Source organism: Harpia harpyja, chromosome 3, assembly GCF_026419915.1.
Source record: "Harpia harpyja isolate bHarHar1 chromosome 3, bHarHar1 primary haplotype, whole genome shotgun sequence".
Taxonomy (NCBI): Eukaryota; Metazoa; Chordata; class Aves; order Accipitriformes; family Accipitridae; genus Harpia; species Harpia harpyja.
In genome coordinates this window covers 58,812,677-58,840,081 of record NC_068942.1, presented here as the reverse complement: position 1 = coordinate 58,840,081, position 27,405 = coordinate 58,812,677, and the positions used below count along the sequence as shown (strand labels likewise).

At 41.3% G+C, this 27,405-nt stretch overlaps 1 protein-coding gene across 39 annotated transcripts in view; it reads right to left on the bottom strand.

Annotated features, from left to right (window-relative positions):
* The window catches only part of NRXN3 (neurexin 3), a 1,052,972-nt gene that overhangs the window by 722,862 nt on the left and 302,705 nt on the right, over nt 1-27,405 (bottom strand). For all 39 annotated transcript variants that reach the window (XM_052782846.1, XM_052782845.1, XM_052782867.1 and 36 more), the window contains 2 exons: nt 13,201-13,639; nt 7,765-8,148 (listed from right to left, as the gene is read on the bottom strand). In XM_052782846.1, the coding sequence (XP_052638806.1) occupies nt 7,765-8,148; nt 13,201-13,639 (823 nt within the window). The remainder of the gene's footprint in view (nt 1-7,764; nt 8,149-13,200; nt 13,640-27,405) is intronic.

Genomic DNA, 27,405 nt, shown 5'->3' with positions numbered 1-27,405 from the left:
AGACTTGACTATAAAATTAGTGAGGAACAATTTTAAATGGGTGTGAAGGGATTGCATGAACTATTTTTCTGAAGTCAGATGGAATCTTTTTTTCTGCAGTTTGGAGACATTTTGGGAAATCATACAATAGAGACCTATCTGGTACTAGTAAGTCAATGAACAGATGAGCTCTAGAACAGACCTTCTGGTTTCTAACATCTTTCACTTTATCTCATGAAATCATAAAAATTATTCTGATGTTTTGACTTTCCTAAAGTGTTTGGATATTCAAGATCCAGCAGGGATTAAAAGCATTAAAACACTGCAGCAAAGGCTTTTTCTCCTAATGTGTCCAGCAACCCTGGGAACCATCAGTCCTGTAACAAAATAGGTTACCTGGTGTTACAGACTCAGAAGGTCTGGACAGTCCAAAAAGCATCAACACATTTGAGTTTTTTTAAACAAACCTTCAAATACGTAATCATCATCAAACATCTTCACTAAAATAAAAAAGACATCTGTGCTGCTACCTGTGCTTGAGACAGCAAAGCATGCAGCACTTAAACCATGTAGTAAATGATTTTGTAGCATTTCTTATCACCAGTAATTTTACAACATCTCCGTTTATTGCATACATAATGGGCAGATGTGTGTTGTCATTAAACTGCTCTTAGCAAACATTGCTATAAAGGTACTTGGCAGATAATAAAATGAGTAACCCTATCCTCAACATCAGCATTGCCAACAGCAGGTACATTGCTATTCACAAACAGTATGCCACAAAACACAGAAAAAGCCTAGTTTGCTCAGGGTGGTAATCGTCCATCTGTGAGCAAACCCAAACAGGAAGCGACCTGGTTCCAGCCCTTCGGAGGAGAAGTGGAGCGGGATATCTCTGTCTTGCTGCAATGAACACTGGGTGCAGCTCAGCAAAAGGAAAGGGCTGGAACAAGACTTTTTTTTTTTTCTTACCCAGGCTATGTCCAGTTCTGAGCAATTAACTTCAAAGGTTTAAAATCTAAACCTCAGAGTCTTTTACTTCAGTTTTAAATGGCCAGCAGTCTCAAACCAACCTGCCTTTTCTAATCTTATCAGTATATAACTCTTAATTAAAAAACTCCCAAACACCTCCAATCAAGGCAATTAAATAGGAGAAAGCATTAAAAAGTGAGTGATCATCAATGTTTGATTTTCATTGGCCTAAAATGGACTGATTTTCAGCTGTCTTTTACTTTATGTCCCTCCTGGGCTTTTGCCCTCTGCAGTCCCTCTCACAGTGTTTCAGTAGAAGGCAAGCAGGCAGAGAGCTTTCGGGATCTGCAGAAAAAGAGACCTCATACACCTTTTTGAGTGCATGGCATTTTCACTGCAGCTACAGAAAATAGCTAATGTGAATACAACACACGTTCCCCTCCTCCTGCTTGTTTAATGCCAGGGCTTTGGGGTCCTTTTCAGAAAAGTCCTTGGGCTGTGAGAAGGAACTTTTTTATCACAGCAAAGAAGTACATCATCCTCCATGAGCCAGATCCCAGCTCCTACCTCAGACACCTTATGTGCAATTAACAGGGGACTGCAGTGACGTGATGCTGCAACTGATGTCAAATACTAACAAAGTAGAAGCCAAGGGGTACAGAACACATTAAGTACTTAAAAAACACTAAAGATCCTTCACCGTAGCTGCACCAACCCATCCTTCCCACCTTCCTGCATGTCTGTAACAGCCCTCAAGCCCTTCTGGCTGTCGAGACTTGCAACTCACTCTAGTTTCTACTTTATTTCAAACTAACTAGCAAAACAGCAGACCTGTTGGAACAAGGTACTTTAGAACAGAGAGGCTGCACTGCAGACAGTTCTCTGATAACACCTATTCTTTCTAAAACTCTAGGATGCAAGAATGACTAAATACTGCCAAGAGTAGAAGCTCCAAGGTTTTTTTCCCTAATGCCTGACACTCCACAAACCAAGACATAGCAAACTCGGTACAAAGCCTCAATATGTTGGGAGGCAGGGTCGATCTGCTTGAGGGTAGGGAGGCTCTACAAAGAGATCTGGACAGGTTGGATCGATGGGCTGAGGCCAATTGTATGAAGTTCAACAAGGCCAAGTGCCGGGTCCTGCACTTCGGTCATGGCAACCCCATGCAGCGCTACAGGCTTGGGGAAGAGTGGCTGGAAAGCTGCCAGGCAGAGAAAGACCTGGGGGTGCTGGCTGACAGCCCGCTGAATGTGAGCCAGCAGTGTGCCCAGGTGGCCAAGAAGGCCAATCGCATCCTAGCCTGTATCAGGAACAGTGTGGCCAGCGGGAACAGGGAGGTGGTTGTTCCCCTGTACTCGGCACTGGTGAGGCCGCACCTCGAGTACTGTGTTCAGTTTTGGGCCCCTCACTACAGGAAAGACATTGAGCTGCTGGAGCGTGTCCAGAGAAGGGCAACCAAGTTGGTGAGGGGCCTGGAGCACAAGTCTTATGAGGAGCGGCTAAGGGATCTGGGGTTGTTCAGTCTAGAAAAGAGGGGGAGACCTTATCGCTCTCTACAACTACCTGAAAGGGGGTTGTAGTGAGGTGGGTGTTGGTCTCTTCTGTCAGGTATCTGGAGATAGGACAAGAGGAAATGGCCTCAAGTTGAGGCAAGAGAGATTTAGGTTAGATATTAGGAAAAATTTTTTTACTGAGAGGGTTGTCAAACATTGGAATGGGCTGCCCAGTCACCATCCCTGGAGGTATTCAAAAAGCGAGTGGACAGGGTACTCCAGGGCATGGTTTAGGGGGCATGGTTAATGGTTGGACTCGATGATCTTGAAGGTCTTTTCCAACCGAAATGATTCTATGATTCTATGATTCTATGTACTTGCAGTCATAACTTCCATCACAAATCCACTTCGCTGTGCCTGCCATTCATTTCAGAGACACCCAAAAACTGCTTTTCAGTTTAGGAGTCTTTCTGGTGTGATTAAATCTTGCTCTCCACCATACATATTCTAATCAGATATAACAGGAGTGCAGAAGAGCTCAGGGAGCAGGGGGAGGCAAGATCATTACCACATTACAAGGCACCCAGAACATCACTTGCAGGAGGGATTGTGTCCTGTCTATTAGCTTCTTTTCTATTTTCTTTGCTTTATGCCCCCACCCCAAACAAGACATCCTCTTTTTTGTCAGTCTAGTAGCCTTGGCAGTTTGGCACTGTCAATTCCACCGCAGCAACCTTCTGGAGTGCAGCAATACTGAATTATCAGACCAGAATCTCCACATAATCAATAAAAGGAGACAAGCAAATCAACAAAAGGAGGCAAGCAGATCATGTTATTGCTTTGAATTTCTCCTGAGAAGCAACTACCTCTCTCCACTGACTGCACAGGTCCTCGTTGCCAGGCTTCTACTTTTTTAATCTTAGAGTAGTTATCCAAGGCATCTAAAGAAGGAGGTCACAGTACTACTTTAATTGAGTTCATGCCACTTGCAAAGCCAGCAGAGTCTTATTTCCTAGCCTGGTGGACAGCGACACCACCGCTCCCTTCCAACAGCTACTGTCGAATCTCTGAAGTTTCAGAAACTCGGCCAAATGCTCCTATGTTTATAGCAGCTCCTTAATTTTAACAGTGGCTTGAAAAGGCTCTTCTCACATATGATTTCCAACATTGTCACACTGAGTTAGACCGGGTAGTAGAGAACCATTATGGAAAGATGATAGAGAATGGGAAGCTCAAGGATTTAAGAAAATAAATAACGGGTGTGTTACCTGGTCAGCACAGCCTCTGGTGGAAGGTATGAAATAAGGACCATATCTAGCTAATTGTCAGCATTTGCTACTGCCTTTGCTTAGCCTCACAGCCTGGCATTAAGCACTTCTGGCCCATGAATCCCATTGCACTTTCATCTCATCTCCCTTCTGTGTCATCTGGCACTGGCTACAGAGATGGAGAGAAACACAATCACACAAGCAGATCACATGGAATTTATGAAGACCGAGAGTCTTGTTTAGGTGAAGTAGTTTGTCTCAGCCTTTCTGAGGATCAAACACTGATGTCCATTCATTCTAGTTTCTACAGCACGGACTTGAATGTAAGTATACCTGTAGAAGCCTTCACCATTTGTCTCCCAAGAATATTCTTTCCTAGTTAGTTCAGGAAAACCATACAGTTACCGAAAGAACCAGAGCAGTCCTACCAGCACTTCTGACTCCCTGACATACCCCTCCTTGGGTGGGAGTCATATCAGACATGAACTAGTCTTTGCCATGTCTCACCCTATCTCTTCTGTGCAATTTCAGTTACTCCGAGGAGGGACTACATTACCCTTAGAAGTTACGACTGAAAACACCTTTGTCTGCTTACATTGCTGGCAATACTGAATGACTGATTAGATACCGGAATTGTAAGAATTAATTGGAGGCCTTGGCAGCAGTTCTCCCTTCTGTGCCCTATCCAACTGCAGCCACAGCAAGGTTTCTTCATCTGCACAGAAGTACTGCTTGAGCAGATGACTGCAACCAAAATCTATGTTGCATTCAGTGTAACTTGCTGAGATGTTACTTCACTAACAGGACAAACTCCCACAGGCTTTAGATACAGGTGACATACTGAATACTGTGTATTTGTATTGTTTCACCATGAATAAAAAGAACTTTTCTAACTGTGACACAATCAATTTCCTTTTCGAGTCCCTTTTAGACGTATGACAGTCCTTCATATGGCAAAGTATAAAATGTATGAGAAATAAAGCCTTAAAAATGTAGAAATGCTATGCCTGGAAATCGGGAGATAGACTTTACCATCAACAAAAAACAAATTGTCTGCTTCTCTCCCTGGACTTGTACATATGTCTTTTGTATTTTTAGTACCTTAACTAAATGTTAAGTATGTGCTTTGCTTTGTGATAAAGAGTGATCTTCCTGGTAGCCAACAGGTGTAGAAGATTCTTTATTCTTGGCTCCCCTGCCCCTTAACACTTTACCCTACATCTTGGGCTGAAAACCCCTTCCAAGAGTTACAGTCCTCTCTTTTAACAGGACAGAAGTCTAAGGACTGAGTAAAGTGAGTGAGACAGCCCTTCTCAGATAACAGATGGCAGACTGGAAAAGTGGGTCAGTAGCTGTCTCTTACTAAAAGAGCTAGCCTGCTCCTTCTTCATTCCTCCCCTTATGCACCAGCCTGGCTCCCCCTAGTCCTGTGGCAGCTCTTTAGTCACTATGCAGAAGTGCCACTGTGGCATGGCAGCCTCTCTCACTTTGATTCCCTTCCCAGTCTCCATCTCAACTTTTTTCCTTCCAACAGCATTTGGATCACAGGTCAGCTGAACTCAGGACTTGGAATAATCCTTGGCTGTCAGACCATGAGAATGAAAAATATCATTGGTAGCCTGCAGTACTTTTGCTCATAGAGGCAAAATAACTGTGCACTAATGCAGTCATCTGATATCAAGTAGTTGTGTCAGAGCAGTATGAGACTGCTATGTACCACCACAATAAATGTAGCAGTCAAATACACTTCAATCTGCACAATTTTTTTGTGTATATCTAGACTACAAGTATTTATTCCCTGTGAGCTGCTTCTCATGTTGCCAAGGAACCGCAGGCATGAAAGCCACGTTTTGCCTGACACTGGGCCTAAACCAGTAAGTGGTCTGTGGTTTCTAGTTACTGACAAAATGAATTTCTCAGCATTAGGACCTCTGCATACATCTTTTATGTTGTCCTGAACTACAACATCATTGTTTTGTTAACCTTAAATACACTCTGATTCTAACACATAGGTATTAGGACCTCAAGTTTCCACAGTGGTAGACATGCATTCATATATGTATCTTTCTTATTCACACTGATGCTGGCCAGAGCATGGCCAACTTATGGATCTCAGACCAGACTTGAGATTTCATTTCTCCTAAATTCAAATGCTTACATGCCCTTAACCTACTGATCTCTTTTCACTGATGATAAAAGGAGTAAAAGCCAATACCACAGATATCTAAAGGTACATGAGATGAATCCTGTTCTTTATGTTATTGGTTAGCTTTGGATTCTCTTCTGAGAGCCAGATCCAGGAGACGGACATGAGACAGAGTCCAGAAAGTCCTGAATCACAGAGCTGGTCACTCCTAATACTAAATAAAGACCAAGGGCAAGCATAACTGCAATTTTGTGGGGGAACAATGCATTTATGGTAGCACTTCTTTTTGTCATGTCTGTCCAAAACCTAATCACACAACAATTGGCCAAAACAATTCTGAAGGCTGTGGCTGAGAAAACCTCTGGTATTTTCCTGAATGCTCAAATCCAATGTAGTCTATAAGAGAGAACTGCTGAGCTGACATTGGCATAGTCAATGCCCATGAATCTTACATTTTCACCCATGTCCTCACAGCACGGATGGCAGTGTTGATGCTTCAGCTGGTTGAAGGACCACTGGCAATTAACTACTATTGCTGCTTAGGGCTGCATGCTACAAATTGCTGGCTGTGAGAAGCTTTATGAATGATCATAGATCTTGTGCTGTAAAACCTAAAAACCCCATTTGGTCTATAGGAAGATTTTTGGTCATTAACAAAAACTTCCTGCAAAGAAAATCCTCTGGAGAGTGAATGAATTGCAAATCTCAATTCTGCCTAATATTTCATGCATTGTACCTAACTTTCACGTTCTTTCTCATAAGTGGCATGGTACTATGATCAATATTAAAAAATGCATAGGGGGAACACTGCATGGGAAGGGAGCTTCTCAAATATTTATGGCAGAAGCTCAAAAATATCCGAATTTCCAATTCTAAGACACGTACTATAATCATTAGGCCATGGTGCCTAATAAGGTAACAGAAAGAAGGCGCTGAAAGCCCTGAGACTCTGCTAATGGTTTACAGTTAATTCTTGGGTGTATTGTGAGTGCACTTCAGCCAGAATTCAGTGCTAATGGCCAAATATTAAGAGAAAGATTGGTTTCAATATAAGAAAATACCCTCTAGGGAGTATTTTCTTTTCTGAGTGATCTTAGCCCGATCTTTTTTTATCTAAAACCACTCACCGACCTCATTCTGAGGGTGGCACCAGCACAATAAGGATAACAACAATTAATGGAACCACCTGGTACTTGAGAAATATATAACTTGGATACCTTAAATTAGTAAATTCCTTTCCATGTGGCCTAGAACACATATGTTTTGCCTGCCTGTACCAGCGTTACTTGTGCCTCATATCTCCAATCATGTGTCTTTAAATCACCAGTCAGAATGAGTAAGAATAAGATACAGAGAACCTCCCACCATCTCCTACAGATTTCCCTTATCAGAGGTGAACTTGGAGACATGTTGCTACTAACAGTATCTCATTAGCTGGCTTCACCCATAAACAGCCATCAAGGAAATCCTACCATGCAAAAAAGAGGAAGACTAGACAGAACTGGGATACATCATCTGTCCTATGCAAGAAAAATCTCCATAACTCAAGTTCACACTTGGTACTGTTTCCAGTCACTTGCCTGAGACTTCTCACATGCAGCAGCATTTTCTGCCTTAGGAGACAAACCATACTTAGCCAAAGAAACTCGGGAACCTGAAGACAAGGTCTTCAGAAGGCTTAGGGAGTGAAGTGGCAGATGAAGAAGGTAAGCTTATGAAATGAAGGTGGAAGAGACTGGAAGGAAACGATCAGAGAAGAAATCTTTCCTACTGTGGAGACTGGAACTTAGCATTGGGAAGACCAACAAGGGCAGGGGAAAGTGTCATGGAAACACTGGATTTTGTTCTAGTTCTCTTGCGCACCTGCAGTTCTGTGTAACTGAGGTCAGAAAATTCAGCTTACCTCGCTCACATGTTCTACCCCAATAGCCGGTGCCAGTGCAGTCACAAATGAAGCGGTTCCAGCCATCCTTGCAGACTGCATTATTCTTACATGGGTAGCTGTCGCACTGCTTGGTGCTGAGGCGGGAGCAGGAGGACTTGACTCCTGCGGCATTCTGTGCCTCTGCCAGCTGCCGAATGTTCTTGCTTCTTCCATCAATGAACAAGTCTCGGATACAGCCGACGTAGCCATAATTCAGCATTGCTGTCCAGAGCTCTGTGGGAAGGATGAGTCCTGCCCGGTTCTCAGGCAGCCCACCAAGGTACATGTCGCCTTCCAGATCTAGGATCTCACTCTCCCCACTAGCAGTGAACGGAGTGCGTCTGCTGTTCACTGATATAGTACCTAAATGAGGAGGATAAGGACACATCAATGCTTTTACTTACAGCCTCAGTCTAGTTCATTTTTTTCCAATAACTTGAGGGATGTTTAAGGTTCAGTGCAGGACAGTGAAGATTTCTCCTGACCCAAATGCACTCCTAACAGAGACAGTGTCTCCCACACAGCTCCCTCTCCTCTTGAACCACAGGCCATAAACATTTTCATGTGTCTGTATCCCAACTTGCATTATAAGGTGAGAAGCATAACAATGCAATGGCTAAATAATAACATATAAAAACTGAGCATTATTCAATGGTATTCATCCAGCAAAGCAAAGACTTACTGACAACATACAGGAGTTTGATGGTATTAGAACTGGAGAGAAAAAAGATAAGTAAAAGTGTATTAATTCACACTACATAGCCCTTCCAGAAAACACTTCGTCAGTACCTCCAAAGATGGACCTTTATGATGGAACTAAATAGACCCTCATCAAGTTTGTAGATGACATCAAATTGGGGAGAATGGTTGATGCGTTGGAGGAAGCACAGGGCTACCACTCACAGTAACCTTTACAAGGTGGAGCAAAGGACTGATAGAAATGTTTGATGTAAATCAACAACAATAAATACAAAGTCCTACACCTGGAGCAGGACAACCTCACACATAAGTACAGGCTGGAGACCAGCTGGCTAAGGAGCAACTCTGCAGAAAAGGACCTGGGGATATGGCAGACAACAATTTGAACATGAGACAGCAGTGTGCACTTGCAGTGACGAGAGACACTGATCCCAGGTTGCAGCAAGGGAAACTCCAGCTCCATAGAAAGGAACATTTTTGACCATGAGGGTGGTCAAACATGGGAATGGAAACGTCAGAGAGGTTGTGGAATCACCATCCTGCAGGCATTCAAAACACAAATGGACACAACCCTGAAGAAAGCCTAGATTTCAGCAGAGTTTGGACTAGAAATTTCCAGAAGTTTGTTCCAAAAGAAATTATTCCATGGTTTTACAAAGAAAGTTAAGTATTCTAACTTCCATTTTACAAACAGGAAAACTGAGGTAGAGAAAGATAAAGGTTATCTCTGAAGAACAGTTAGTATTAAAACTGTAGTAGCTTCCATATGCTCCAAACAAGATGTGGCATACTGCACTGAGGCCATTCCCATATATTTCAAGAAATTGTCCAAGCACATAAAATAATCAGAACATATAATACAGAAATATAATCAGAACATAGGAAACAGCTACAGAGAAGCGAAGGGACTTATTTAAGGTCAGACCGTGCATCCAAAGAAAAACAGGGAACATAACATAGGTCTCGCATCCCAGAGCAGTGTACTCTTCAGAAGAGCATTCGGCAGCTTTTGTGATAGGGACATATGCCCACGAGACACTCGGCTAAAAATCATCAATTCACTCTCCCTAGCTATAAATCATCACATCCAATTGCCTTGTCATTAAGATAGTCTGTCCTCAGAGACAACTATCCAAGCTTTAAGATTAATTCCACATCATTGCATTTTTATCATACACCCCTACGATAAGGTGGGAGAGTTTAGTTAATAGCTAGCTCTATTCTGTGTCTCTGTGAGAAAGTGCAGTCGTGTACACATGCTTTTTCTTTAGTTGTAATAGGTGTCTTCTTAGAGAACAGCATGTATGACACAGACACAAGGTATTTCATGTGTGTGATGTTCAGTAATAATCTAGGAATAATGTCAGAGGTAGCAGAGTGCCAGAAGCAACAGAGGCGTTACAAATTAAAGGCTCAAAGAGAACCACAGTTATTTGATGAATCATTTTGTAAAAACAAGCTGCAGCACAGCAGACATTTTCCCTTTTACTAAGTAAGAGAAGAGAAGATGTGACAATACACCTACAGTCATAAAGGCAGCATGCCACAGAGCCACAGGATCACAGCCCCCCTTCCAGCATCTCTGCTGTTACTCCTCAAAAGCAGCATGTGGAGTACATATTACTCGAAAGACTAGAACAAACCAAAATACTGGAGGGCTGAGCTCCAGACAGCTGCTACTATGGAGAAAACAACCACCACCTGTAAAATCCACAAAGGTAAAAAAAAAAACCAAAAAAACAAAAGAGAAGAAATACTGAAATACTGGATACCAAGGAGAAGTGTAAAACCTGGAGAAAGAGCATGAGATGATGAAAGGAAATAGGCTACACAGCAGCCTAAACTTTCTGCCAGTGTTTTGTACCCTTCAACTGTTCCTGTAAGGAGATGGTACTAGCTCAGATGCACAGCACTTTTAAGACCAAGCTGCTGAGACGGAGAAATTCTGAAGCAACCCTCAGAAGGAGCAGTCACATCCCATGTTTTCAACTCTGTTTAGGTACATCAAATCCCATCTTGAGAAATCAGAAGCATCTAAGCATCTCCTTTCCAGTCCCTTAGGCACTTCGTGCAAGGGCTAAAGAACAAACAGACCAAAAGACCCCAGTTACTGAGGGCAGAGCTGGTATACAAAGCAGTGCACTGATGCAACCATAGACCAAACCTTCCAGTAAGATTTTTAGTGTCTGAATGGGTGTTTTGTAGCCAATGACCAGCCAAAAACATTGTCTTGTGTAACGTGCTCACTGTTCCCCAGCTAGAAACCATGACAGGTTTTGTGGACACTTTGTAGGAGCTTTCCCCAAGGACAGAAAGGTTACAGGATGCTAGGTGTCCACGTCCACACTGTCAGCTTCTGTCAGAGTAGAGAGAAAAAACAGTTTTTGTTGCTTCGGCAGCCAACACAGACCAAAGCATACACAAAGCCTAAGGCGACTAGAGATGCCAGAGGTTATTTGAGCATGACTGCCATGCTTCCCCAGCATTAGTGCTCCTGCCTTAGTACATTGCAGTAGGAAGTATTTGGATTTTTAGGTTATTTTACTAAGCTCAGTGAACCTGAACTTTTGGACTGTTACAGAAATGGGAAGAAGAAGGAGAGAGATGACACCTAATAAAGGCCTGGTTGCTTTAGTAATGAGAATCAGAACCTCTAGGTCACTAGCTCATTAAACCCAAATGGCTGTTTTGTAGCCTACACTGAGTTAAGTTCATTATTTCAGTTCAGTTTCTAGATGACAGGCATCCACATTTAAAAAAAAAAAAAAAAATCTCCAGGGTGTAACTATTCTCTGGTCCACATTGGGAGAAAAGCCAAGGACTAAACAAGAAGAGATCCTGAACTTCCTTCTCACACCCACCAAAAGTGCCACTGGATAAAAGTGTGTGATGCTTGCTAAAGGTATGGTGTGAAGAAATCAATGCCAGTATCCTGGTTTTCTGGGGAGACCAGACATCAGTCACTAGGACCATTAACCCAGTACTCGTCAGCAGAAAATGCAATTAAAAAAAAAGGGGAAAAAAAAAAGAGAGAAAAGACAAGAACATACAAATGTGTTCGTTCTTGTTGAGCAAAGTGCTTTTACTTCAAAATGTTATCTCTAATCAGTGTCCAGAACATCACAAACCTCCCTCCCAGACAACAAACAAGTCAGTCCTACAGTCTTATCCACCAAGTAGCAATGCCGTCTGTCACACCCTCCTAGTCCAAATGAATGTGTGTCCCTCTTCCTAGGTTTTTACAAACTTTCTTAGCAGAGAGCTTAGTGTCATTTCTGTTTCTTCTCCTTCTGCAGCCATCTCTCCAGGGACCACACAGTCCCCAAGTGAGCAAGCAAAACTGAAGGCAGTACTGAATGCCACTAATTGAGTTTATCCTCGGAAGTTAATTAAATTTTAGCAATTCTAAAGAAATCAAAGGTCCATTTATTTATTTATGGCTTCCTTTATAAAATGTTCCTATCGATGTCTTTAGGAGACAGCAATATATAACCACACATACTAAGTCCTAGTAGAGCACCATGCCAAATACAAAGAAACTTCTCACATCATCAAAGAAAAAACTAGCTTCAGGCAAAGACCTGTTCAAACAGCTAGGCTTTGCATGGTACCTACAAGTCAGCTCTTTTGAAAACTCAAGGGAAGCAAATTCTAGCACTGCATTCTCTCTACTGATGGCATTCAGCAACTGGAAACATAAAATTAGGGACCTAAAGCTATCATCTGGAGATCACCAGACAAGTCCCAAATCCACTTGCAAATGTAAGCAAAATTCCCTTTGAAGGGATATACAGCCAGGCTTTGAGATCCCAACAGCTCAGGAAGAATTCAAGTACAATTGTTCACATATTCTCAAGATGATGTTACAGTATTTGATCATTTTGTTTCCTTACACAATTTCAGTGTACATCATGAGTATGTCAGGTTGATATCCAGCACTAGAAACAAACAAAATACTGCTTGGTAATTGCATGGTAGGTATATTATTAGAAATAAATTAAAACACATTTTTGAAAATGAGAAGCTGTGAGGAAAAAAAGGAACATCCACTGAATGCTGACTCAGATATTAAGACTAGAATTTGGCATCCAAGGGAGAGTAAAAAAACCTAGCTGAAAGCTCCAAGATACTAAAGGAAACAGAATAGGATGAAATGTCGATTTGTTGCCATAATTTTGTCACTGGTTGTGCCCGTTACTTCTATTTTCTTCATGACAAGATCCCAAACCCTTCCTCTTTAAAGACACAAGATCCAGAAAAAGATGGTAATATTAGGTCACAGCAATAAGTTTTCATTTGGTTTCTGCTAAGTTTCTTTTTGAACAGAAACCCAAAGTAGATCAGTGAGAATTTCTCAAACCAACAACTAAATGACAATGGTTCTGAAGGATCTTAAACCTTACTGTGGTCTACAAAAAAGTCATCACTATAATTATGTATGTAATTGCCAAGATAGGTCCAGAATATCTGAAGACTGTGAATAAAATATTAACAGACTGCCTCTGTGATGTGCTATCCAAAGTTCACACTAAATATTTAATAAAAACCTAGCCATTCACATCTTTGCTTTGCTGGATAAACATCACTGGAGTAACACTAAGTTTTTGTAAGTAGGTGACTCATATCTAACATGTTTTGAAGGTTCTGAGAATTAATACACAGCCCTAGGTCTGGATCTGAGAGATAAATCTACTTAAGAAAAAGATATCACTCTACCTGATCTTCCATCTCGTTGAATATCCACATGATACCACTCTCCATCATTAGCTTTCTTCTGGGTTGCCTTGACTTTAATGGTTCCAGAACCCATGTCCAGCAGCAAGTAGAGGTTCCCGTCTAGAAGCTCAACTGCAAAGAAGTCTACCTTTGTATTTTTCTGGCTCCTGGCGTCTTTCCTCTCCTGAGGCTTGCCATGGGTAAAAAGGATCAGTCCATTGGGTTCAGTGGTTCGGAAATCAAATGAGATGGAGCCCATCCTTTTGGTATTCCATTTAGGCAGACTAATATAGGCCTCAGGTGTCTCAAAGCTGATGGGATCCAGTGTAGCCACATTCTCACATATGAATTTCACTTCCCCGTAGATCTTCATCTTAGTATCACCAATCCGTGCCAAGCGAGACAGCTCCAGACGAATGTCGTTATTCTTATAAACAACCTGCCAGACACAAGGAAAAATATCATACATCAATCCTGCATACAATACAAATACCCCAATTACTTTCAGCCATGGGAGATAAACTTCTCCCAAAAGGCAGTGGGGAGCAGAAAGGAGATCATGCAAGAGTCTGACATGATGACAGAGGGAGAGAGCACAACCAGCAGTGTGTATAGAAGTGACAGCAATGGGTACTTTTCAATGACTACAGATCAGATGAGCAGGCAGAAGAGAACATTTAACTGAAGGACAGTGAGAACAATTAACTCTACCACAGGCCCACTCTGCTGTAAAAGCTTTTGTACATAAAATACAGTGTGTGTCTGGTATCATGCTGTTATATTTGCATAAATCCCCCACAAAATACATAACAAAGTGTAACGTCCATGTCCATCTCTGCTAGCTACAGCAGGGAACTCTGTACCACCACTGTCATTTCTCTATTATTCCTATAAGCCCACTTAACTACTAGGAGGGAGATGCAAAAAAATTTAAGCAAGTTGCTGTGAGCTGTTGGTGATTGCCCTGTGGCTCCTAAAGAGCTACAGGAAAAAACAAAGACTTAAAATTTCTCTGACCAAGAAATCTTAGATCACTACAGGCACAAACTTGCTATGGAGGTATCTGCATAGCTTACCCTCGCCTCAAGAAACCTATGCGCTCTGTGCTAACACATAAAAGCCTGTACATATTCAGTGTCTGGACTCTTACTCTCTCTGGGTTAAGGACCAGAACTCTGGCCTCTCTGTTGCTACATGGATAGAAATTAGCCAAGAGTCCCAAACAGGCAAGCTCTCCTGAGCACATCTGGCTTGCTCAGGAGTCCAGACCTCCTGCCCTTCTCTTTCTCACAGGTACGGAATTAATGCCTTGCGAAGAGGACTCCTCTCTGCCCCATGCCATTCTCACAGAGGCAGGAACTGGAGAAGGCACAAAACTGAAATGTTTGTAAACTGTACTTTCTCTCAACTGCCTTTTGTGCTTCCTAAACCCAGGGCTGGCACATACAACAAGCAAAAGCATTTCTGCAACTAGCGCAAATTTGATTGAATTCATGTTCTGCAACACTACTGAAGACTCCGATTTCTTCTAAGGAGTTATTACTTTAAAATACTTTGTGTCTATTACATATAGCATATATGTACACACACATTTGACTTCTGCTTTCAAAATGCTATGAGGATGCATTGCCGGCAAATTGTTATGAAAAGAGAAGAGAAAGGAGATATGCATAGTTAATTCTACAAATAGGAGAGGAAGGTCAGAAACGAGCATGCAGTAGTATTAAAAGGCAAACAAGAGACAGAATGAGGGATAAGCTTCCAAAGTAGGTGACCTCAGGATGAAAAATAAATGAAATCGCATTCAACACATTTGTAGCAAGCAAAGAATTTCCAGCTTTCACTAAGCATTAAAGGAGAATTTCCCCAGTGCAGTCAGCACAGCATCAGATTTTCCTGTTGCAAAGGCAAAATACCCTACATGAGAGTGAAAGGAGAAGCCAGCTGTTAATTCCCATTTGGCGTCATGGCACAAAGCTGTAGTTCCTCCCACCAGAGGACAGTATTGACCCACAATAGCGTGTTTTGCTCCATTTCCCAATAAAGCACTCTGCCTTCGCACAGATTTCAAAAACGTCAAGTCTGTTAATATCCACAACAGGAATAAACTATATTTTCAATTTGTGGGACTATAGTAGTTTCTTTCTATTGATTAACCATGTCAAATGCTCTTGCTAGACAGACCATACACCTCCTTCCAGTGACTCAGCAAGGCTGTGCATTAGAGCCTCCCCCTCTTGCCAGGCAATGAGGTAGGTGCGCCTCAGCCAGACACTAGTTCTGAGCACTGCGTGCAGTCTTGTCTCTGCATCTCAACGAAACGGAGGAGCTGAAGGTACAGAGGAAAATAAACAGAACAATTAAGAGAATAGAGCAGGATGCTTTATGAGGATAGCCAAAAAAGGCCAGGGCTCTGATATTTGGAGAGGACTGAGAAAAAATATGATTGAAGTTTACAGAAGATGGAGAAGGTTAATGTAGAACTGCTCTTTGCCAAATCTGGCAATTATAGAACTAGAGGCACTTACTGAAACTTGTAGGATATCAGTTTAAAATGGATTTTTAGAAGTACTTATTTACACAGAGGGTAGTGAACTTCTGAAACTTGCTGCCACAGGAGGTCATGGAAGCAGGCAGCGTCTGCAGGCTCAAAAAGAACCAGAAAGATAAATGGACAGCAAGTCCACAAACTGATATTAAAGGGAAAGGGAAGAGATGGACCTTCTAATAATCCTAATCCAAAAGCAGTAGATGCTGCGGGAGCATAAGGGGAATGCACGCACCACTGATAGTAGCCATGCTCACACGCTTTCCCTAAATTGCACTTGCACCCGCCGCTATAGGAGGCAGAAAACTGGGTAAATGGATTGACTGTTCTTCAGGCCCACTAGGGCTTTTCTCATGTTCTTAAAGAATCTACATGTATAGTAGGTTGTGTACAGTCTAATCCTTGTCCCACCGCAGGGACAGCCTGGGAAAGAGGGTAATTGGAAATGGGGTCCCGTGGACAGAGTCCTTCTGCCAGCACATACATACAGGACTCCCTGACTGGTACGACTTTGGTGCAATGCTGCATTTTTGGTTTCACCCCAGTATGGAGTTGCTTTGTTGGGCAAGAGAATGCCAGGCCTGAATGACTGTGACTTTAATGATCCTAACGTAGGAGAACTGCCTACTAACCGTTGCTCAAACCAACACTCCTCTAAACCGTATCTTGACCCAGCCTTTCCACATATGATAGGAGCAGAAAGGGAGCAGAATACCCAACATATGATTGATGGCTGGTGCTAGGCTGTATCTAGCTATGACTCAGCTTTCAGAAACCTCTGCAGGTAGCTGGTAGAAGGAATATGATCATATACACATAATCAGCTTCCAACTCTCAGCTGAGCCACATAAAGGTTACATCTCCCCCTTTCACGTATTTGATACTTGAGTAACAATTCCCATCTCTTCTGGGGAAACACAGCGGGTCTGTCTTTGGGTTTATTTGAGGTTTGCTGCAGACTGCCTCGTATTTCATTAGTCATACCAGTACCACAGCTGGAGAATCCTTGAGACAGAGACTTTCAAAGGATCTAGAGAAAATTACATGGATTTAGTTGTAACTCAGAAGGTCACTAACAATGTAGGATCTGAGAGCAAGTTTGAAAGAAAGGACCAAGAAAGCAAGCACAAAGGAAGACTTGGGGAAGAGAGAGAAATGGTGTTGAATAGATACAAGAGTTCTGAATTCAATCTTTTCAAAGGAACAGATCCACCCCAATCTGAATCTCTATTATTCAAGTGTTTGTTGTTCTACATCATTTTCTTTAAAAAAACTCACACCCACAACCTACCTTGAGAAATTTAAAAAGCACCTGTATTTAAGGAAAAAGTACAAGTGTTCACACAGCTGACTTAAGGTGTCATTGACAGCAACATTTGGGCATCAAGATCTTGATGTATACTCAGGTACACCAGAACTCTCAGCACTATGAACAAAAGGATAAAAATAATTCTTGGGTGTAAACCCAAGGTGAATCCTGAGCAGGAATAGAGAGACAACAGCATCTCTGGCTTGGGAAATGAAACACTAAGGCAGCTTCTGATACCTGCAGTTCAATTTTTAAACCAAAGTTTCAAGAATAATAAAAGGGAGTATAATTAAATGACTGGACTGCATGTCCCATAGTGAAGAACATTCAAATTCAGTCTGTTTAATAAGTAGAGGTTAAAGGGTGGTTCGATTACAATCTATAAGTATCTGTGCAGAAAATGGAATTTGGCAACAGAGGGCTCTTCAGTCCATGCGACAGAGGAATAATGGGATCCAGGGGCTAGAAACTGAAGTTAGAGAAATTCACATTTTAAAATACTATGTCTTATTTTTACATGAGGGTAATTTGCTATTGAAATAATTTACTACAGGTTATGGTGTGTTCTCTGCTACTGGCAAACTTTAAATTAAAATAGTATCTTGTCTTCTCTAAAAGACATAGTGAGACAGGAATTAATTATATAGCAAATCAGCCTAGATTATCATAATGGCTTTCTGGCCTCATAACCTATGAAACTTTGTGTTTTAATGAAATCAACAGATGCTTCATTGCAGTTTTCCAGGACAGATGAAACACATCCTTCCCAAATGTTAAAAATGCCTGGTAAAAGAGAAAATGCTTGTGTCAATTTTGGTCTGACTTGCCACCAGTGCTTTCAGTGAGGCTTTTTTATATGTTTGTGATCCTACCTTGCAACCTACCTTTACAAAGGAAGGTAAGTAAAAAGCCTAGGACAAAAAACTTGATTCTATAGTTCTAAATATATGAGCTTCAAGAAATAGTTTCTTAGGGAGTCACCTGCTGCAAGCCAGGGAAGAAACGTTTTCATGTTTCACTGAGGAAGCTGTATGCCAGCAGTAGAACCTATCATCTGTGTAACACTTCCTTCCTTGTAGTCTCATTTTGCCAGCAATCTCTGAACTAACTCGCAGGCTCTTCAGGATATACCAAAATACTGATTGAGACCCACACCTCTTTAACTCTAAATGAGGCCATGACTGACTCAGCTGTCCCTCACTAGGACATAGTCTTCTGGTGCCACTCTGGGACATGGCTTCCATAACAGCTTAGAAGTAAGCAAAGCAATGAAAGCAGTGCCCATAAATTTGTCCATTTTTATCAGATGGCTTTCTGAACAAAGCCGATCTTGCCTGTTTAAACAGACAAGCTTGAGTTCATCCCGTGTCTGATATGTGTATCAGAGAAGATCAAGAGGCCTAAGGGAGTCAAGGAGATGATTCCTGGTACAGGCATACACATCTACTTTACAGTTATTCTGGGAAGGAAGGTAGAAAAGAGAAAGGGGAAGAAAATGACTAGCAAAAGCTATGCACGGAGCATTTGAAAAGTAACCTTCATGCTTCTAATCTTAAAATTGCTTTATATTCCAAAAATGAAATTAGAACAATGAAAAAAGTGTTTTTTCCTTTTCCGTGAGGACTGCTTCTAAACACACTTTAACAGAGGAATATTTTGACTGTTCAACGCCTTTGTCTAATGAATTGGATAAGCATAGATGGATGGTCAGGGACAGGATAGTCCAGATACACATAGTCTCTGATAATGAGCAGTAGAATTCCATGACATCTGAGACATTTTGAGGGATAAAAAGATATACAGTAAATTACGTTTTCTTTAAAACTGCTGAGAAAGAAGAGTTTGTTTTAAGCTGAGCTAAAACAAATCAGCAATCTAGTTTTGAGGTTTCTTAAAAATGGCAACTTTGCAATTCTGAAGCATTCAAGGAATTTCTCCAGCTAAACTTATAAGAAGCTTCACTCGTGGGTTAATGAGAGCTCTCATCAGATGGCTTTTCACAATGATGAAAAGCGTCTCTCTGCAATCAAGTGAAGATGCAGATAGAGAGGGAGCAACAAAAGTGAGGAAAAATGGTGTGCTAGACTTGGCCAGTAGCCAATATAAAAATTCCTCTCCAAGTTGGTGCTATTAAGCAAGAAACATGGTTTTCGGTACAGGCTGGACACAAGCACACTCCAAAGGGGAACGGCCATTGATAGCCTGGCAAATTAGAAGATGACCATCATGAACCACCATGAAAAAGCGCAATAAGCTGAAGGCTGCGTAAATTTAGCTAGCTAGGAAGAGCACCTCTGACGTTCAACCAAGTTTTTTACCTGCTGCATCCTGTGTATCACCAATTGATTTTCTCTGTCACAGGCTGCCCCCCTTCACCAACTGCCCATATCACTCCTCAGAAAGACTAACTGCGAGACATTCAGCCTAGAGCCTAAGACTTCCTTAAAGGCACCTGCACTGAACCAGACAAGTTCCTGCAGCTTAATAAATTACAGTTTATCCGCTGGTTTACCAGAACCATGTGTTTCTAGCCTGCCCCAACCAGCAAGTAGAAACAAACACACCAGCTAACAGAGCTTTACTTTGTGTTTGAGAAAGACAATGTATGCAGTGATCCAGGGCTTCAGTGATGGGTAACTAAAGCTGCTATACTTATTTAAAGAACTGTATATGGACTGTGCATACCTGGTCTAAACATATTTGATGGTTCAGTGGGATAACAACTGTATTCAGGTAATAAACAAACATGTTCACCATTCACCACACTGAATGAGTTAATTTATGTCATGAAAAACAATACATCGAACATTGATAAGTAACTGAAACCAAACAAATAAGACTCAAATATGATTTGTGCTTTGTTGACTAAAGTAATGCGATCCTACGTTTCATCTGAATTATGTTTAACAAAAAACATGTGTTTACTCAGCTAAAAATAGGAATAAGGTGACTAGAACGCTTAAACAATAAGGGAGAACTATTTCAAGCTTCCCTACAAAATTTTTTCCATCTTACAAATCAATTATAGGTTCTGAATAATTTCAAGTTTTATGGAAAACTCCAGAAAAGAGATTGATTTAGTTTCAGAAGACTTAGAGGAAGATACAGAGAAGCACTCCCTGAAGTAGGATATAAAGAAAGAGAAAGAAAAGAGATTCAAGGTGCCAGTAAAAAAGGGCTGAAAAAGGTAGGGTGGAATTTCTTCCACTGGTCTAATAAGAATGTTTCCTTAAGAGGTACTGAGGACGGAGGACCCGGTACTTCACTGTGGTCACAACTATCCTTTAAGCCAAAAAATAAGCCCCTGCTTCTCATGAGAATTCAGGACATTAGAGTGTGTTCACAGTTACTGCAGAGTTAACACCAATCCAAATCATTCACAGGGTATCCAGAGCAAGCTTAAACAGATTAAGGCAGATCAAGGTCCATCTTGCTGCCTTATCTTTCACCTTGGAATATACCAAGATAAAGACCAAACATTTCTTTCTATGCCTTTTTGGAATAAGATCTAAGATTTTTTGCCTTAGAACCAACCAAACATATGAATGAGAGAGATTCCAAACTTTAGGGGGGAAAAATTTGCTTTACAGCTAATTATTGAAGCTCTAATATGTGTCTAGATCTGTACAATATGTTTTTTGCATATACTGAGCCTGCTGCTTCTTGAGTTAACTATGAATATTGCTAAGCGACTGAAACATCAAATGCTCTACAGCCTTACTTATTCTTGGTGTTGCACTGCAGCATTCAAACTACAGAAAAGCAGGGTTGTGAACTGACCTACTTCTTGGATTCCTTCCTTTTAACGGATAGCAATAAGGACAGAATTTATTTTATCACATGGGTGGATTTCTGCATCCTCTATGCTGGGATACACTGACTGCTAATTCATTTGGTCTATTGTTGAAGAATATCTTGATTTCAAAGGGAACAGCAGACCCCACAACTGCATCTTGAGACAAACATGATGGGAACATTAGAAGTTATATATATTTTTTTGTGAAAAAAGCCATGACAATGTACAGAGGGGGAAGAAGCCTTTATAGTTGCAAGAGAAATGCTGCTGAAGGATTCTATATTAGCCTCAAAGACTAAAGTCGTTTCCTCAGCTACTGAAAAGGCACAGCATAGGCAGCAGTAAGATTAAGTAGAATTGGTGGTAGCAAGGACTATGATTTGAGGATGAATGCTCTTTCACGGTGGAAGCGTCAAGTCCTCTTCTTTCCTTGCTACAGAAACTTCAAGTTCTGCAATAAGTGAAGAAAGGGATCACAGGAAAGAAGGTATCATTTCTGGATTTCTTAAAATATCACTTTTCCACAGACTTTCCAAGCAATGGTGAGAAAGCCACCTAAACTCAATATCTTCAAAAGTATATTCCTCACATCATGGTGGCCAACTTGAGGTCATGGAATTGGTTTTGCAGAAGTGCTCATTAGCCAAAAGCTGTAAGTGAAGACAAGGAGGAATTTCGTCTTCACTGCTAAAGCTAAAAGAAATGCTCTGAGACATTAGACTTAGATTTCTCAGTCTGTTCCTAAAAATTACCTGATACTTGTTAACATTTAGGTGAAAAAGTAACTGACCGATATTTGACAGTAGCAGAGTTCACCTTTGTGTCATGGCAAAGCATTTAAGGCATTTCATTGGGGATTCAGGTGCACAAATTTGAACTTCCCTCTTGCTGCATGTTCTATTCAACTTCCATTCGGCCTAGTAACAGAGAAAAATAAAAGCTGCAGGACAGCAAAAACAAGACAGCCAGCTATGATGCTCCTTACTTGTGCTACAGGCCATAGACCCAGGCATACCTCATGCTAGCCCTGAAAAGCAACTTGTACCTTGGGCATGTCTCTGGATAGAAGAAGGGCATAGAGGAGATATTTCAGTATTTTACAAATATTCATGCATATACACTAATGAGGAAATTCTATGTTCTACGCTGAGCCTGTATAGTGCAGAGGTAAAAAAAGACAGAAGAAAGAAACTCTTAATAGCTACGCACAGAAAGTCATTCATTGGGTGGATTGAATGAAGCATCCTGGAACGTATGGAGACATAGGAGGAGACAGTGCTGTACTCTGCTGGAGATCATGTCCAGCTTGGAGAATTGCACTTCAGGAAAGGAGTGGGACTGTTGGAAAGAGTCCTGAGGAAAGCAATGAGAATAACCAGAGGTTTACAAAATAGAAGAAAGATTGAAAGTATTGCTTATTTTTAACATACAGAAAACTGCAAGGAGACGTTGTAACAGTGTTCAAATATAAAATGGCTGCTACAAAGCAGAAAGGAACAATCTGTTCTTTGTATCTATGCTGAAAAGGACAAGAAATAATGGGCAAAAATTACAGCAAGAAAGTGTTAGAATTTATGTTAGGAAAAGCTATTTTAATTTAAGAACAGTGAAGCACTGGAAGAGATTGCCTGAGGAGCAACCATCACTGGAGACCTTTAATTACAGGTTAAACAAATTGCTGTCAAGACTCACATAGATGTCATTGATTTTGTCTTGGGACAGTGGAAGCAGAAAGGATTAAATAACCTCTCACGGTCCATTCCAGTTTTATTTTATATGATTCTGTGTTGTGGAGGGCAGGACATGAGAAAGGGGAAATTACTGTGTAGCTAAAGACTTTCATAGAGTTAAATGCACCAAAAGGAAGAATAGACCTTATATTAACACAATTCTGATATCTCACAAATTTGAAGAGCTTAAATTTACAAATGAACTTCCTAGCTAATGAAGGTTTGAAAGCTTTTTTAGAGTTAAAAAAAAGAAGAAAATAAAGAAATCATCATCACAGAACCTTATTTACCAGCATGCAGTAGTTGACTTCAATTACATTCAGTTCTGTATTGAGCTTATATAGACATTCACCAGTTAGAGAATGCTCTGCTCCTCCCAAATGCATCCTGAAATCTCAGATTTGTCTAGCTAGCACAAGCTAAATCTGTCTAGCTTGGTTCAGTGATGAGTATGTGAGGAAACGATTACTGTCAAGTGTCTGAAGGATTCCATCTGAAAGGCAGAGAGGAATTATTTTAGGATGGCCCCATTGATCATCTGTAACCTTATTACGCAAGACACTGAAAACTGTATCAGACAATGACTTAGCAAATAACACTCCACTTAGTGATTTCATTGTATTTCAAATCCACCTAAGGTTGTGCAAGTACAAAAGACCTATCTCAGGAAACAGATCTGCTTAGTATGGCTGGGTGAATGCTTCCATCGGGGTGGCTTTCTAACACAGAATTCCATTTTCCTAACAGAGAATTAGCAGTGAAATGCTTCACTTCAAGCTGTTGCAATTCAAAATGGCATGTTTAGTTTCATCAAACTTAACAGAAAAGCTTTTGTATGAACTTACCATAACATAAAACAGTATTTTCCAGGCATTGCGTTTACTTTCAATAGCGGTCTCCATTTTTACCTCTGGTCTGCCCTCTCTAGGGAAATACTTTCACATGAAGCAATGTCAGTGTCCACCTGACATCCGAAGAGACATGTGACTGGTTTTGGCACAAAGCAGCTTGACCAAATACTCTGGCCCCTATGGGAGAATGGGACACAAGAGCCCTACAGGACAGCTGCCACATGGAACTGCCCTGGATAGGAAAATACAGTTCTTGTTAAACTGTCTCCAGAATATTTGGGGTCAGCTCAATAATTAATATGAAATAATATGATTCAGGGAATATCAGAATGTTACATATGAATTCAATTCTGAAGTTTTGAGGGATTTCCATTTTAAAAAAAAATACCTTACCAGCAGCAATGAAAACAAATGTGGGCTGGAGGAACCTCCTTTGGGACAGAAACTCTTCATTTCATTCAGCTTTTAATTTCAGTGGTAAAATGTGTTTTAATGAGAACACCAATGTTTAAAGTCTTCCGTGAAAATACTGAATAGATATTGCTCACTTGCAGGTATGCAGTTTTTCTCATCTACCTATCTTCCCCAGCCAATATGCCTTGAGTGTGCTTCTCAAGAATGCCCCTGGCAGGTACAAGAAGGTAGTTCACTCTCCATATGCCAGTCAAGCATTAGTCTCACTGCCTAGGCTTCCAATACGCTAGGCAAATTGTGCCAACCACAGCAGCGTTTTCTATGGTTTTGTCGCTTGTCCAGCAAAAAACAAATTAAAAATATTTACCATTACATATGGGAGAGCACATGCTTAAAAGTGAGCACTGCTCAAATAACGATGCAATTAGAGCAACGGAGGAAGTATTTATTGGATTTAGTATTGTGTAAAATTAGTCCACAAACGTAAAGTGGTGACTGTAGCAGGATGGTGTCACTGTTTGTAGCCAGATGATAGCAGCTGGGGGTGCTGCATCCCATCATGTGTCTCCCTCCCTCAGCCTTAGCAAAAAGGTTGCAGTGGCACTGGCATCTCCTTCCATCTGCAATGGCAGCCAAAGTAAGAGGCATGCCTTCAGCTAGCCTCTCCTCCTGTGAAGGAGCAAAGGCACTCCAGGTCTGCTGAAGAAGTGCCATCGGCAGGATGGCACTACCCCATGGCTGACACCATCTGTCATGGTGCACTACACAGGTCTAGACAGACTGGGGAGGAAGACCTCTCTCCATATGTCTAGACTGAAATACTATGGGTTTCTAAACTTTTAACACCTCTCTTGTTGCCCTGTGCAAAAACCTGCCAACACGGGCATCTCTCCAGATCTCTTTACTCACCTCTGTTCAAATTCCAAGGCATGGAACAAAGTTCAAACCCTCCACAGGTAGGATTTCCCAAACATTTATCTGCACTGGGCCTTATGTTGTGTGAAAACAGGGAAGTGATGAGCTAAATATTTGCTTGAATATTTGCTGGACAGGGCAAGGAATGTAATTAATTCCCTACCTACAAGAGATATCAAGAGAAAAATACTGTCATCTTATAACCCCACCTTGATGCTAGAAAAAGAATGAGAAGATCTTTCACATCTTTCCTCTACACGTATCTAAAAACTCTCTTAGCTGTGACCTCCAGCTCTACAGCTTCTAGCACTAACAAAAGGAAGATGGGAAAAAACCTCACTTTTTTAAAAAAGAATCTATCTTCTGTTTGGGACTGAGTCCCAGTTACCACGATGCCAAAAAGTATAGTCCATCTATTCATTCAGAAGCCACCCAGCTGCACCAGTCACAGCTTTAGTGCACAGTGCAACACTGTCTGAGACCACTAAAGGGAGGGTGGGAATGGGACGGCTCCCCCTCACCTGCTCATATGGTCTCAGCTGGCCTCCAGAGAAACCTTTACCGACAATACTGTTTTCCTAGCCCCCACCATCTCTACAGGTTTCTTGGGGAATAGTATTAAAACAGTGCAGAGCCCAGTGGTGCTGCCAGAGCCCACTGGGGCTGTTGGTAAAACCTCACCTTCATCCCTTGCTTTGATCTGGAAGCTATGTGCATGAAGTGTAAGTCCAGCAGCTCCTGGGGCATAAGAGGGGAGGGGGAAGCAGTCAGCACAGCCAGAATGCTGCCGCCACAGTAAGAGAGCATTAAGGAAAGCAAGTGAAAGGAGAAAGAAACAAAAGCAAAAAGCATGACATTTTCCAGTGGAAGCACTGAAATGAGAAGCAGAAATGGGAGACAGATGAGGGCCTAAGCACTCCATTCAGCACTAGATTACACTTCCTTCTCAAAGTAGGTGGGGTGCTGCAATCAGGAGCGGCGAGAGCTCTTCTGTAAGGAGAGAGGTCAGGGCTGGAGTCAGCACCAAGTGCCAGACAAAAGAGGCAGCTGATTAGCTGGTTCCTGGCACACTGGGCCTGAGTCTGCAAAACACAGAGAGCTCTCAATGCTGTTTTGTCTCTGGAGTGAGCCTATCACTATGGTTTTTTTCCTTTCTAAAAAAAAAAAAAAAGGGAAGGGGGCAGGCTTTTCCGCAAAGGGAGCTGGAAAAAACACATCTCTCCATTGTAGAAACACTTTCCATCGGAAATTCCCACAGAACATTTTAAGTTACTCTGTGAATATTAGTGTCTTGACATTAACCCATTGTATTATCTCCCGCTCCCCCATTAAGGGCCGCTATCCCCAATTTATAGAAAGAGAAAGCAAAACAGAGGGAACTGAATATTCTTGGCCAATTCATACAGCAAGTCAATAGATGGTCAGAAAGAATGTCTCTTCTTCCTAATCACTATCCTGTGACTAAGGAATAGCTGGAGGAAATGTTTTGGTGACAAAGATCAGTGTAAATAATCTACTAACCTCTTTCGGCTTTGAAATTCAATAATGTAAATATGAAATGGCAATAAACTTTTCCCTCAGTTTGTTTACTTTCTCTATAATGCCATTTTAATGCATCCAGGCACAGGGTTCTCATCTCCTCTGTGTGCAGCTTGTTTTCACATATAAGGGAGACTGATCTCACATCTAAGAAAGCTTATTTGATACAAGCCTAATTTACAATACGATCTTATATTTTCTGTTTTGCTTAGTACTATCTTACTGCTTAAGAAAGATCTATAGCACGTCTTAAGCACAGCTATAGAACTTACATTGTTCAAACACTAACAGGCAGAAAACAAAATCTGCCTTAGCAGTTGTTTGGCCAAAATTCTCCATTTAAATCTTTTAATCCTTTCCGGTTAACTGAGCCGCCCATCCACTTTTGTTGTTCAAGTCCCAACAACTTTTCCATACTTTTACTGAGCACCGAGACACTACTGTGGCAGCAGCAAACAGTCTCAGAACACGGTGAACTTCCATTTCTGGAGTCACCTTCTTTGGAGGAGGGAGTTGAGAAAGGGGCTCTGCTCTTGTTATTACCCAGACTACATTGACCAAAATGGTAGAAATGATTGTTTCATCTATATGGCACTCTTAAAGAACCAAGTGTTTCTCTTCTATGGCAGTTTTATTCTCCTTGCATAGAGCAAGCGCTGTCCAAAATCACAAAATACATAGAAATCAGTCAGCATTCTTTTTCTAATATACCAAGAAAGCTTGACTGTGTGTTGTATTGGCCGCTGAAGGAAAAAAGAGGGGAATAAGAGGAAATGGCTGACATAGTCACAAAATTTAAAAAAAATCCTGGAAGCAAGGACACATATGTATTCCTCAGTACAGGACTGGTTACTGATGTCTGGACATGTAATCAACTTACACGTTACATTTTTTTGCCAATACGTGCCTATGTATATTTGCATTTACATAAACATATCCATACACCGTGCATACATGAATAAGAAGGTATATCTATTTACATACCTATATAGATCTGAACAGTGGGTCTCTGCATTGGTACCTACTAAGGGCATATGTATGGGTTTATACACACCTGAAAACAGTACCTGTACGCACACTACTATATGTACATACACGCATAC